This window comes from Macaca fascicularis, chromosome 12 (assembly GCF_037993035.2).
Source record: "Macaca fascicularis isolate 582-1 chromosome 12, T2T-MFA8v1.1".
NCBI lineage: Eukaryota > Metazoa > Chordata > Mammalia > Primates > Cercopithecidae > Macaca > Macaca fascicularis.
In genome coordinates, this window is record NC_088386.1 from 129,446,852 (window position 1) to 129,461,650 (window position 14,799).

Genomic DNA, 14,799 nt, shown 5'->3' on the forward strand with positions numbered 1-14,799 from the left:
TAATCATAAGCAAATAGTTATCTGAATCTTGGAATTTGGGGCCATTTGTTTCTCTTTTGGGTTCACCTTTGTGTGCATCCTCAGTTTAAAAGAAACGATATAGGTTTTAGAAAGTAGTGCTATGCAATGCTTACTAAAGGGCGTGAAATGAGCCCTCTCATATGCTACTGCATATAACATCAAGGCTTTAAAGAGGTCACACCTCTGGACTTAGGAATTCCACATTTAGAACTCTTTTCAGAAGGACTCATTTCAGTACTATTTATAAAAACAAAATAGTAAAAACAAGGTAAGTTTCCAACAATGAGGATATAGATGAATTAAATTAGTAAAACATTACCTTGGATATGATGATTATTTTTGGATTTTATGAGAAGGTTAAAATGTCAAATATAAAAAGCAGGAAACAAAAATGTTATACATAATTGATTTTAATTTTGTGTGAGAATATTTATAAGTTAGGAAACATATCTGATTGACAGCATTTGGGGAAAGTTCTCTATTCTCTTTATGACTGTCTGAATTTCTCCGTTTTCCCTAAATGAGGCTATATCATCTCTGTAATCAGGTAACAATAATTTTTACTTACGAGATGTCTATGCAGAAGTAAAATCTTACCGGAGGAGGAAGTTGTCCTTCAATTAAAAGCAAAGTATCTCCAGAACATATCAGAAGTTCTTTCAGTGTTGCATCCTGGGAAGACAGAAATGCTTTTTTGTCACTTATGACTTCTGAAAGGAACAGATCATTGGATCTTTTTAAAACCCCATGCCTCTATTATCTTTTCAAAAATTAAATGAATAATAAAGCAGATGTTGAAGACACAGGAAATAAGCTAAGACTATAAAATCAGTACAGCACTATTTGTTAAACTGTGGGGCATAAGCTGTAAGTATGACAAAAGATCTGAGGCAAGGAAGCTAGATGAGATGAGAAATGAGAGACTGATTTACAGAAGATGACATTTTAATTCATCCTAAAAAGATGGGTTGGATTTGGAAAGCTAGAGAAAATAAGAAAAGGAATTTCTCATTAAAAAAAGGACAAGGGCCAAGTTAAGGTTGATAGTAAATATGGCTTGTTTTCGTAAAGCGCTGAGGCCACACTGATTCGAGTGGAAAGTACCAGGAGGTCACACCGGACTGGAAGGGCAGGCACTAACCACAAGACGTGAAATAGAAATAAAGGAGCCACACAAGATTTCTGAGGAGATTTTCCAGATCAATTTGGCAGAAATACGCATGACATTGAAGAGGGAATGCCTGGGCCCAGGAAAGCCATAATAATTTAGGTGAGAGGCATACGAAAGCTTGGACCTGGAGCCAAGCATGGGAATGGTCACGGAAGGGGTGCAAAAGATGACAGTTTGGAGGCCGAGAGGAAACATGAAGAATGAAAGATAAGGAGGGTAAACCATATTTCACTCTTAAAGATTAGGATGGGAAAGATACCTGGCAAGGCTGGAATGAGAAGCCAGTTCCAAGGGTAATGAGTTGGCTTCTGGCTGAATTCTTTGATGCCAATTTGGGAATTAATAGAGAAGAACATGCTGAAGCTATTTGGGTAAATATATTCTTCTGACATCCAAATTTTATGTCCTAAAGATGCTTTGAGGTCCACTTCTTACTCCAGGCAGTCAAACTCCTGGCCAGGCCCCAAGAGGGGCCTCTCGCTATTGACTTACTGACTGCTAAACAGCAAAGAGCATTCCAGTGCAAGGACCCAGCATAGCTGCCTAAATCAACCTTCTGCTGGCATTCAGTGGCCCTTCTTACAGAACAGGAAGCAGGCAGGTGAAGACTGGGGAAAGGGCAGCTGACCACAGCTCCCTAAGACTCCCCAGAGAGCTTTATTTTGGGTCTACTTCTAAGGCTACGCGTTTGAACTGGGAAATATAATGCTACGTGGACCAACAAGATGACTAACCAGATTCCAACTATCCTGTGATAAAATTATTCCTAAGCCTACCCTAAGAGTTTGGCTGGATCAAGAATTTGGACCAAAGCCTAACTTAGGAATGGTTGGTAAGACAAATTCTGCCACCATTACCTTACAGAGAAACTCTGAGATCAAAACATTAAGGGGCCAAAACTTCAGAGTGTATCTATAAAATTCCTTCATGAGCTCAAATGTCATTTGTTCTGTGAAGTTCTCTTCCTTCTCATGAACTACTCCTCCTACAGGCATACTCTCATGGCAAGGGAGTTTACCACAGATGTCAGAATGTTCCCACTGCACTGAGACTTCCCCTTTATCAAAAAACTATAGTAAGAAAAAAGTAAAATACACCCATTCGTAGATAACTGTATCCTACAGAAAGTAATTAAAGCTTTCTCATGAGTGGAATGGGTACCTTGTATGAAAATATGACATAAATATAATCATATGCAAGAGTACAATGTATAGAAATCATCTTACTTCTTCACATAAAGGCTCCCCAGCTTCATAGCACCAATCCATTTTTCGTAAATGCCAGGCATCTCCTATAAAGGAGTCAAAATCGGGATTAAAAAAAATTCAAAATATGCTTTAAGAGTGTCAGGAATGGCCCTTCTGGAAAAGTGAATATCAAAAGGGGTTAATCTGCTGATAAGTGTTCATTAGTTTTTAAGTAAATTGTCTCTTCCAGAGCATGAAAGAAATTACATTTCCTCAATTTGATTTTCTCTCTCTCCCATGAAGAACTGTATACTCATGAATAAAAACAACACTTGCTACTATTATATCAGGTTGGTGCAAAAGTAATTGTAGTTTCTGCCTTTATTTTATTTTATTTTTTATTTTTTGAGACAGATTCTCACTCTGTCACCCAGGCTGGAGTATGGTGGCGCGATCTCGGCTCACCGCAACCTCCGCCTCCCGGGTTCAGGCGATTCTTCTGCCTGCCTCAGCCTCCTGAGTAGCTGAGACCACAGGCGCACACCACCATGCCTGGCTAATTTTTCTGTATTTTTAGTGGAGACAGGGTTTCACCATGTTGGCCAGGCTGGTCTCAAACTCCTGACCTCAGGTGATCTACCTGCCTCAGCCTCCCAAAGTGCTAGGATTACAGGCATGAGCCACCACGCCTGGCCTGCCTTTACTTTTGATGGCAAAAACTGCAATTACTTTTGCACCAGCTTAATACAGTATTTACTTTATACCTTTATTTGTGTGTACCCACATACATACATCATGTATCAGTATACATATATGAACATACATACATAAGTATAGAATCCCTTCTCAAAGCATTATTGAGTTTTATTTCAGTGTCTTGGCTGAAAATAGATGCTAACATTGCCCAGCAACTGTCAATATGTACAAGAAAATTATTCCTATATACTTAGAAGTTAATCTAACAAAAACATAGTGCTAGTGCTTTCTGAATAGCATTTTAATACAGTTGGTATAAGTTAATATTTATACATGTTAAATTGACTTTAATCAAAGAGTTGTTTTTCAGAATACTTGCTGCACTAGTGAAATGAGAAGATAATTTTTTGCTTTTTTAATCCTAATAGGCAAGCAAAGAGACTTTTTGGAGTTGGGAAGAAAGTTAAATGCAGTAAAAGAAAGAAATCCTGGTTATTAAAAATAATAGCAATGTTTATGAACACAAAACTCCCCCTACTCACCAAAAACACGAAATAGCCAAAGAATAAAACAGATCTCATATTTATCGGCACAGGCCACAGTTTTTGAATCCCTATACTCTTGTTTGCAGACCTTCTTTATCGATAGTTCTAGTTTTTTCTTTTTTCTTTTTTTTTTTTCTGAGACAGGATTTTACTCCTGTCTGGAGTGCAATGATGCGATCTCAGCTCCCTGCAACCTCTGCCTTTCAGGCTCAAGTGATTCTCCTGTTTTAGCCTCCTGAGTAGCTGGGATTACAGGTGCACACCACTGTATCCTGCTAATTTTTGTATTTTTTGTAGAGGTGGGGTTTCGCCATGTTGCCCAAGCTGGTCTCGAACTCCTGGGCTCAAGTGATCCACCCTCCCCGGCCTCCCAAATTGTTGGGATTACAGGCATGAGCCACTGCGCCCAGCCAAGTTCTAGCTTTAAATACAGAAAAGTTTACATTAATTAAAAAACTCAATTTAAGTACCTTTAAGAAGCCACCAGTAAGTTAAAAGTGAACACTATTACTTCACGGTACAGCATGGTGAAAAGAACTTGGGTTGTGAAAGCAGAATGACCTAGATACTTGCTGTATAACTCTGGGGAAACCATTTCACCTTTCTTAGCCTTTGCTTCCTCATCTATAAAGTGGGCATGTGTGATAACCCCTGCATGGTAGGACTGCTGTCGAGGTTAAGTGAGACGTTGCGTGTAACTTCTAGAAGAATGTCCTGCATCCAGAGCATCTTAACTTCCTTTCCAGATAACAAAGCTACGGGCCTCCAAGTTAATGAGGTCTGAGAACAGCAAAGTGTTCTACTGAAATCAGAATGAGGTCTCATCAAACTCATTGACATGATCTCACCTGGAAAGCTGCTTCAGTTATCTTAGATTTATTTTTTTCATTCATTTTACATTCCCTCACCTATACCACAAAAATACTGATATGAAACAGAATGCACTGAAATTTAGAATCAATGAAATTGAAAGGAATCAGTGGAAGACCTGTGTAGCTCCAGGTGGTATACATCTTAGTGTTGTTTCTTTTTATTTTTTATTTTTATTTTAAGTTCTGGGGTACATGTGCAGGATGTGCAGGTCTGTTACATAGGTAAACGTGTGCCACGGTGGTTTGCTGCACCTATCAACCCATCACCTAGGTATTAAGCCTGGAATGTATTAGCAATTTTTCCTGATGCTCTCCCTCCCCAACCCCCACACCCCCCCTACACCAGCAGGCCCTGATGTGTGTTATTCCCTTCCCTACGTCATTGTGTTCTCATTGTTTGGCTCCCACTGATAAGTGAGAACATGTGGTGTCTACTTTTCTGTTCCTGCAGTAGTGTGCTGAGGATAATGACTTCCAGCTCCATCCATGACCCTGCAAAGGACATGATCTCATTCCTTTCTATAGCTGCATAGTATTCCACGGTGTATATACGTACTACATTGTCTTTATCCAGTCTATTATTGATGGGCATTTGGGTTGATTCCATGTCTTTGCTATTGTGAATAGTGCTGCAATGAACATACACGTGCATGTATCTTTATAATAGAATGATTTATATTCCTTCGGGTATATACCCAGTAATGGGATGGCTGGATCAATGGCATTTCTGGTTTTAGGTCTTTGAGGAGTTGCCACACTGTCTTCCACAATGGTTGGCCTAATTTACACTCCTACCAACACTGTAAAACATTCCTACTTTGTACCTTTGCTGGATCCTATCGAAGTTCTCTACTCAGAGCTATACCACTAGTTTTCTTTCAGCATGCCAACAAGAACCAGGAGAATTCATTATGTACATACGGAAGTGTAAACTACTTTTTATTTCTCCACACCCTGTAAATTTTTTTTCCTATAACCATGGAGAAAAAAATTGTCAAAAAATTTTTATCAGGCTTTTAAGTAATATGTCATCATGGTAAGTAACTTACCTTGTACGCCAGATTTCTCCAGCATTAACTTTAAACACTGTAAAGAAAAACAATGTCCAATGTTAGTTTTCTGTTTCTGAATTACAGTTCTAGGACAAATACCCTTTTCGGACCCTAGGTCTATTTAAGTCTGACTATATTTAATGATTCTTGAATAGGTAAAGATAGACATAGTTAAGAAGATAATACGCGAGTCAGCTTTCCTTTCTAAGGGCTAGATGGCGCCAATTCAGGACGAGGAAAACACAATTTCCAGTGTTTGCAAGCAGGACTTAGTTCAAAGTTTCATCCACCAACTCCCAGATTTGAACCATGACTTTCTTCCTATAAGGATTAACTGTGTGTCTTTGGCCAGATATGATTAATCAAGCTAATTTCATAGACATTAAACTCTGAATCCTATAACAGTAGATTAGCCTTTATTTAGCATCCATGAAACACAACTGATCATAGCATCCATGACACACAACTGACCATATTAAAACTCACAAGAATTGTGCAAGCTGTGATGTCATGGCATAATGCAAAAATGAGACAATATTAACAAAAGTTTAACTGAAACAAAAATAGTAATTAAAACAATTTCTTGAGGGAAAAACATTGCTAATTAAATCTTGGACAAGCGAGCAAATACAATTTGATTTCTATTACACTAGAGCAAAAGAGAGCAAAAATAAGGATAGTCATTGCTGTACTGTTTGTAATAAGAGAAAAATGGCAAAAAAAAAAAAAAACCCACCAAAATACACATTAATGGGAGATTTTTTAAAAAGTAGGAAATGTCTTAAAGCAGTTCAAAGAAAAAAACAGATTCATATATATTGATCTTAAAAGATCTTTAAAATATTTTAAGTGAAACAAATTTATAGTATAATACACGCAAAGTGATCCCATTTATAATTTAAAAGAAATCACAGAAGCAAAGCACACTCTGCAATTCTGTATGTACGTACATAGACACATGCTAGTATAGGCACAGCAAAGGTCTGGAGGGACACACACTCTACTGATGTGAATAAGATGATGTTATCTGATTGCAACAGTGACTTCTAGACAAAGGACTAGAATAGAGTGGTAACCAAGGGGGACTTTTAATCCCCTAGAAGTTTAAAAAGTGAGAAGAAATCCATGATTACTTGTATGATAAAAAATAAAAGAAGGCTTTAAAATGTAATTATAGAATGTTTAGAAAATGACAATAAAAACACAGTATACTAAAAGATGGTGGGTGAATGAAAGCAAGCTTATTATTCTAAGAAAACTGAAAGTCTTAAATATTGTATTTAAGAAAAACAATCAAATAATGGAGCAATCAACTTAATTGTGTTTTAGGAAGGGGAAACAGAGAGCATAAAGGCCTTATTTCAGAAACAGCAAGGAGGCCAGTGTGGCTGGAGCAGAGTAAGTAAGAGGGGGAAATGGTTGGAGGTTTGAAAATAAAACAAAAATGATACCAGAGAACCAGATGACATAGGCCCTTGTACAGACATTCTCTTTCTTTCAGGTATGTTTCAGGGAGAAGAGGAGTTTTCCTGTGAATATGTTCTAGGTTTGGATGATTGTTAGACAATCAAGTGGCAGTTGGATGTTCTGGGGCGAGATCCAGTCTAAGAACTGGGCAGCGGAACGCTCAAAGATAGAGAAGGAGACAGCAAACTGAGAAGGGTAGGCCAGTGGGATATAAGAAAAACCTGGAGTTGTGGTCTTCTGGAGCCCAGTGACAAAAGTGTTTCAAAGAAGAGAGTCATTAGCTACATCGAATGTTGCTGAGAGAGCAAGTAAGATGAAGAGTAAAAACTGCTCACTGGACATAGTAATGTGGAGGCCACTAATGACCCTGACATAAGCTATTTCAGTGACATAGCAAGGAACAAGTCTGCCTGCAAGGGGTTCAACAGAGTACAGAAAGGAAGATAGATAACTTTTGAAAAGTTTTGTGGCTTCTTTCCTTGAAATTAAAAAAATGTAAAGTTAAAAAGTCCAGTGAAAATCTGGGAAAATACCTGCAGAAAATAGTAAAATGATCCTCAAATACCCATCACCCAGTCCCAATTATAGGTTGAGTATCCCTTATTTGAAATACTTAGGACTAGAAGTGTTTCAAATTTTGGATTTAAAAAATTTTTTTGGAATCTCTGCATTATACTTACCAGCTAAGCAAACTTAATCCAAAAATCTAAATCTGAAATGCTCCAATGAGCATTTTCTTTGAGTGTCATGTCAAAGGGTCAAAAAGTGCTCAAAAAGTTTTGGATTTTGCAATCTGGTGGTGGCCCTGCCTCCCCAGAGAGAGTGCTGCACAGCTGCCTGGCCCACACATGCCTGCACCCAGCCCAGTAGCAAGTGTGGCAGTATCCCCTCCCCAGAGAGACCAACACACAGCTATGCTCAGGTTGTGCTTGGTCTCAGCACAAACTAGCACCCTTTCCTCCACCAAACCATGTCACCTCTGTCACAAACACCCATAACCTAGGCAATTGAGGCAATTGCACACATCATTCCTTTCCTCCACCAAACCATGTCACCTCTGTCACAAACACCCATAACCTAGGCAATTGAGGCAATTGCACACATCATTAATGAGGATTACAGCTGAAGAACTGCTGTAGGGATCATGCTACTGAACCCACCAAGAACCAAAGCCAACAACACATCATTTCCAACAGACACCCTAGAATCCATCTATAGGAAAAAGCTCCTCCCCACAAAAGATACTCTATAAAATTGGAAAAAATACGTGTTCAAGTAAATGTGAAGATATCAACATAAGACAAGAAACATGAAGGGCCAAGGAAAGATGATATTCTGAAAGGAACACAATAAGTCTCCAGTAACAAACCCTGAAGAAAAGTATATATGAAATGCCTGAAGAGAAATTCAAAACAATGATCTTAAGGAGATTCATAAACAAGAGAATATAGACAAACAATCTAAAATTCAACAAAATCAGAAAAAATAATTAATAATCTGAATCAGAAATTCATCAGAGAAAGAATTTCTGAACTTGAAGACAGGTCTTCTAAAATGACCCAGTCAGAAGAATAAAAAGAATTAACAATTTAAAAAGAATGAAGAAAACCTACAGGACCAACAAGACACCATTAAATAAACAAATTTTCTCATCATAGAAGTGCCAGGGAGAGAATGACAAAAGACACAGAAAATCTATTTAATTAAATAATAGGTGAAAAATTCCCAAGTCCGGGAGAGATATGGACATCCAGATCCAGAAAACTCATAGGTTCCCCAATTAGATTCAGCACAAAAGGATTCACTTTGGGAACTTTATAATAAGACTCTCAAAAGTTAAAGACAAAAAGAGAATTCTGAAAGCTACAAGAGAAAAGCATTAAGTCACATATAAGGGAATCCCCAGTAGACCATCAGTGGATTTCTTAGCAGAAACCTTGCAGGCCAGAAGAAAATAGGGGTAATATAGGAAAGAAAAAACACCATCAGCCAAGAATATTATATCCGGGAAAGCTATCCTTCAGAAATGAAGGTGAGATAAAAATCTCAGATAAGCAAAAGCTAAAGGAATTTATCACCACTAGACCAATCTTACAAGAAAATACTTAAGGGAGTGCTACAACTGGAAACAAAAGAATGACAATTACTATCATGAAAAAACAAGAAAATATAAAACTCACAAGTATAGGTAAATTCATAATCATACTCAGAATACCCCAGTGTTGCAATGGTGCTGTATAAATCTATCAGTCCTCTTCCATGAAGGTTTAAAGTCAAAACAGTCAAAAACAACATCAGTTACAATTAGTGGTTAAGGACACAATAAAGATGTAAACTAAGGCAATAAAAACATAAATTGTAGAGGGAAGGGAAAAAATTCTAGAGTATTTTTATATGACCAAAGTTGAGTTGGATACAGCTTAAAATAGTCTATTATAAGTACAAGACTGTTTATCTTAGCACCACAGTAACCACAAAGAAAGAAATGACAGCAAATACACAAATAAGAAAGAGAAAAGAAACAAAGCTTAGTACCATAGACAACCATCAAACCACAGAAGTAAACAACCAGAAAGGAAGAAAAAGATCTAGAAAACAACCAGAAAACCATTAACAAAATGGCAGGAGTAAGTTCTTACTTATCAATAATAACCTTGATTAAATTCTGCAATTAAAAGATATAGAGTAACGGAATGGGTTAAAGAAAAGAAGACCCAACTATATATGTTTCCTGAAAAAGACTCACACTGTTAAAGACAAACACAGACTGAAAGTGAAGGGATGGAAAAAGATAGTCCATGCAAATAGAAACCAAAAGTGAGCAAGAATAGCTACATTTATGTCAGATAAAATAGACTTTAACTCAAAAACTGTGAAAGGTCATTATAATTGATAATGGTCACTGTAGAAGATCATTATATAATAACTTACTATATAATCTATAATGAAAAAAGGGATTCAACAAGAGGATATAATAATTGTAAATATATATGCAAATACCACCAGAACACCCAAATACATAAAGCAAATATTATTAGACCTCTAGGGGGACAAGACTGTAATACAATAATAATAGGGACTTCAACACCCCACTTTCAATAATGGAAAGATCATCGAGACAGAAAACCAACACAGAAACATTAAACTTAAACTATACCATAGACCAAATGGAGCTAACAGATATTTATAGAACATTCCATCAACAGCTGCAGGATACACATTCTTGTCAACTGCACAGAGAACATTATCCATGGTAGATCATACATTAGACCACAAAACAAGTCTTAATACATTTAAGAAGACAGAGATCATATCAAGTGTCTTCTCTAACCACAATGGTATAAAACTAGAAATCAAAAAGAATAACTTTAAAACCTTACAAATACATGGAAATTAAACAAGACCAATAATAATAATAACCAATGAGTCAATGAAGAAAGTAAAAGGGAAATTTTAAAATGCCTTGAGACTAAAATAGAAATGTATTATACCAAAACCTATGGGATACAGCAAAAACAGTTCTAAGAGGGAAGTTCACAGCAATAGATGCCTAGATCAAAAATGAAGAAAGATTTCTAATAAACAACCTAATCATGAACCTCAAGGAACTAGAAACATAAGAACAAGCTAAACCCAAAAGAAGTAGAAGAGAATAATAAAGCTCAGCGCAGAAATAAACAAAGTAGGAACTAATAAAACAATTCAAAAGAGCAACGAGGCCGGGCGTGGTGGCTCACGCCTGTAATCCCAGCACTTTGGGAGGCCGAGGTGGGAGGATCACAAGGTCAGGAGATCGAGACCATGGTGAAACCCCGTCTCTACCAAAAATAGAAAAAATTAGCCGGGCGCAGGGGCGGGCGCCTGTAGTCCCAGCTACTCGGGAGGCTGAGGCAGGAGAATGGCGTGAACCCGGGAGGCGGAGCTTGCAGTGAGCCGAGATTGCGCCACTGCACTCCAGCCTGGGCGACAGAGCGAGACTCCGTCTCAAAAAAAAAAAAAAAAAAAAAAAGAGCAACGAAATTAAAAACTGGTTCTTTTAATAGATAAGATTGGCAAACCTTTAGCTAGACTAAGAAAAAAAGAGTGAAGACTCAAAGTCAGAGATGCAAATCAGACATTACAATTGATACCATAGAAATACAAAGGATCATAAGAGACTACTATGAACAACTACTTGCCAATAAATTTAAAAACATAGAAGGAATGGATAAATTCCTGGACATATACAATATACTAAGATTAAATGATGAAGAAATAGAAAATCTGTACAGGCCAACAAGTGAGAAAATGCTTTCAATAATAAAGTCTTTCACCAAAGAAAAGCCAAGGACCTAATGGCTTCACTGCTGAATTCTACCAAACATTTAAAGAATACCAATTCTCCTCAAACTACTCCAGAAAATTGAAAAGTTGTGGATATTTAAAAACTCATTTTATGAGGCCAGCATTATCCTGATTCCAAAACCAGATGTAGATTCAACAACAACAACAAAAAGAAAACTATAGGCCAATATCCCTGATGAACACAGATGTAAAAACTGTCAAGATATTAGCAAACTGAATTTAACAAGCACATTAAAAAGACCATGCACAATTATCAAGTGGTATTCATCCCAAAGATGAAAAAATTCATATGGAACCATAAAAAAACCCAAATAGTCAAAGCAATTCTGAGCAAAAAGAACAGAGCTGGAGGAACCATACTACCTTACTTCAAAATATACTACAAAGCAACAGTAACCAAAACAGCATGGTACTGGCAAAAAGTCTGACACATAGGCCAATGCACCAGAATAAAGAGTCCAGAAATAAATTCACATACTTAACAGCCAACTGATTTTTGATAGATGCGCCAAGAACACACATTGGGAAAATGATAGTCTCTTCAACAAATGGTTCTGGGAAAACTGGATCTCCATATCTAGAAAAATGAGACTAGATTCCCTAACTCTCACTAAATACAAAAATCAGCTTAAATGATTTAAATACTTAAATGTAAAACCCAAAACAATGAAACCACTAAAGGAAAACATAGGAGGAACACTTTATGACGCTGGGTTAGGCAAGAATTTTTAAAATAAGCTTTTGTTGCCTCAAAAGCATAGGCAACAAAAGAACATAGACAAATGGGATTACATCAAACTAAAAAGATTTTGTACAGCAAAAGAAACAACAAAGTAAAGAGACAACCTACAGATTGGGAGAATATGTTTGCAAAGTATAAATCTAACAAAGGGGGCTAGGCATGGTGGCTCACATCTGTTATCCTAGCACTTTGGGAGGCCGAGACGGGCAGATCACTTGAGTTCAAGAGTTCAAGAACAGCCTGGGCAACATGGTGAGACACTATCTCTACCGAAAATACAAAAAAAAAAAAAAGAAAAAAAATAGCTGGGCATTGTGGCATATGCCTGTGATCCCAGCTACTTGGGAGGCTGAGATGGAAGGATCACTTGAGCCCTGGGGGTGGAGGTTGTAGTCAGGTGAGATCACACCACTGCATGTCAGTCTAGGTGACAGAGTGAGACTGTCTTAAAAAAAAAAATCTAGCAAAGAGTTAATATCCAGAATATATTATATAAGGAACTTAAACAATTAAACAGCAAAAAAAAAAAAAAAAAAAATTCTAATTTAAAAATTGGCAAAAGACTTTAGTAAACATTTCTCAAAAGACACACAAATGGCCAACAGGTACACATGCAAAAAATGCTCAACATCACTAATCATAAAGGAAATGTAAATCAAAACCACAATGAGGTACCATCTCACTCCAGTTAGAATGGCTACTATCAAAAAAAAAAAAAAAGAAAATATGTATTTACAAGAATGTGGTGAAAAGGGAACATTTATGCACTGTTGGTGAGACTGTAAATTAGTACGGCCATTATAGAAAACAGTACGGAGGTTCCTCACAAAATTAAACATAGAACTATCATGTGATTCACCAATCCCGCTACTGGGTATGTATCCAAAGGGTATGAAATCAGTATGTCAGAGATATCTGCACTGCCATGTTTACTGGAGCATTATTTACAATTGCCAAGATACTGAATCAACCTAAGCATCCAACAATGGATGAATAGGTAAGGAAAATGTGGTATATATACACAAACTAATAGAGTACTATTCAGCCATAAAAAGGAATAAAATCCTGTTATTTGTGACAACATGGATGAACCTGGAAGACATCACGTTAAGTGAAAGAAGCCAGGCACAGAAAGGCCTATCCGTAATATGACCTCACTCATATGTGGAATCCTAAAAAAAAAAAAAAAAGAGTTGACATTATAGAAGCAGAAAGTAAAACAGTAGTTACTAGTGACTGAGGGGGAGATGTAAGGGGAGGATGCGAGAGGGTGGTCAACAGGTACAAAGTTACAATCTAATAGGAGGAATAAGCTCTACTGTTCTATTGCACGGTAGGGTGATGATGGTTAACAGTAAGGATTGTATATTAAAAAATAGTTAGAAAAGCTCTTGAATGTTCTCACCACCAAGAAATGCTAAATGCATGAGGTAATGAGTATGCTAAATACCCTGATTTAATCATTACACAACATACATATGTACCAGAATATTAAAATGTGCCTCGTAAATATGTGTCAATTTAATTTTTTAAAAAATAGTTTGATTGTGGAGCATTTTGAATTTTGGGATCAGGGATGCTCAGCTTGTATTGCCATGGCCAGTTTTATGTGTCAGTAACCCACTCACTTCCCCTGCCCTTGCCTCAGATTTTTTTGAAGCAAATGCCAGATATATAATTTCATTTGTAAATATTTATTATGCATCTCTAAAAGACAAAGATTTTTAAAAACCTACAATGATTATGACAGCTAAAAAATTAAGAATTCTTTAATATCAACAAATATCCAACTAATGTTCAAATTTCTCTACTTTCTGTTAAATTATTACTAAAGTTCCTTTGGCTTGAATTAGGGTCCCAATAAAGTCCATACATTGCAACTGGTTGCTATGTCTTTTAAGCCTCTTTTGACCTATAGGTTGTCCTCATCTCCTGCAATTTATCTGTTGTAGAAGAGTTTTCTGATCTACATTTGGCTAATTGCAGACCTGTGATGAATTTAACCTGTTCCTATGCCTCCTGTATTTCCTATAAACTGGTAGTTAGACCTAGAGGCTTATTCAGACTCAGGTCCAGTTGTTTGGTTTTTTTGCAATAAGGGCATGGGGTATTGTTCTGAATTTCTATGTTGCCTGAGTGTTGCTCTTTTTTGGGTTAGCAATCTTTGAGGATCATTGCCTAGGTTCATTAATTTATTAGGAGTTGAAAAAATGTAAAATTCTAAAATGCCTTCTTCATTTATTAGTTGGAATATGTTTATAAATAAAACTTATTATCTGCTTAGCTACCCTGGGATATAGTTTGCAAGGCAAAAACAGGAAAAAAAATGCTTTATTTTTTACCTTTATGGTTGCCTAGCATCCATTATAGGTAACAGTGCATATTTTTGTATAGGATCATTATGAACTCACAGATTTACAGATTTTATGTACTTGTTTCAATTAATTTTTGTTATTTTTCTCACTGACGTTCAAATTGTCTCATCTTTGACTAGCGAGCTCCTCAATCTCTTTGATAATTCCAATAGTCTTTGTTAGCGGCTTCACTGCTTTCTGTGATGGTAAGATGTTTCAGGCTCATCTTAGACATTTCCTGACCTAGATACATAACCAGCCATTATTCTAAGATGCCCTGATTCCTGTTCGTAGAAAATGGTATTTGGCAGCCATAATCTGGGCGCCAGGGTTACTCTGCTGCTACCA

The 14,799-nt window shown here is 36.9% G+C and overlaps 1 protein-coding gene across 24 annotated transcripts in view; it reads right to left on the reverse strand.

Annotated features, from left to right (window-relative positions):
- USP40 (ubiquitin specific peptidase 40) overlaps positions 1–14,799 on the reverse strand; it is a 94,958-nt gene that overhangs the window by 23,969 nt on the left and 56,190 nt on the right. For 23 of the 24 annotated variants that reach the window (XR_012421594.1, XR_012421593.1, XR_010580147.2 and 20 more), the window contains 3 exons: positions 5,542–5,578; positions 2,419–2,483; positions 619–693 (listed from right to left, as the gene is read on the reverse strand). Coding sequence is in view for 14 of the 24 variants with exons in the window: in XM_074010547.1 (XP_073866648.1) it covers positions 619–693; positions 2,419–2,483; positions 5,542–5,578 (177 nt within the window). In the remaining 10 variants the exon portion in view is untranslated. Of the gene's footprint in view, positions 1–618; positions 694–2,418; positions 2,484–5,541; positions 5,579–14,799 lie in introns of those variants that run through there. The other variant, XM_045367944.3, reaches the window with a different exon arrangement.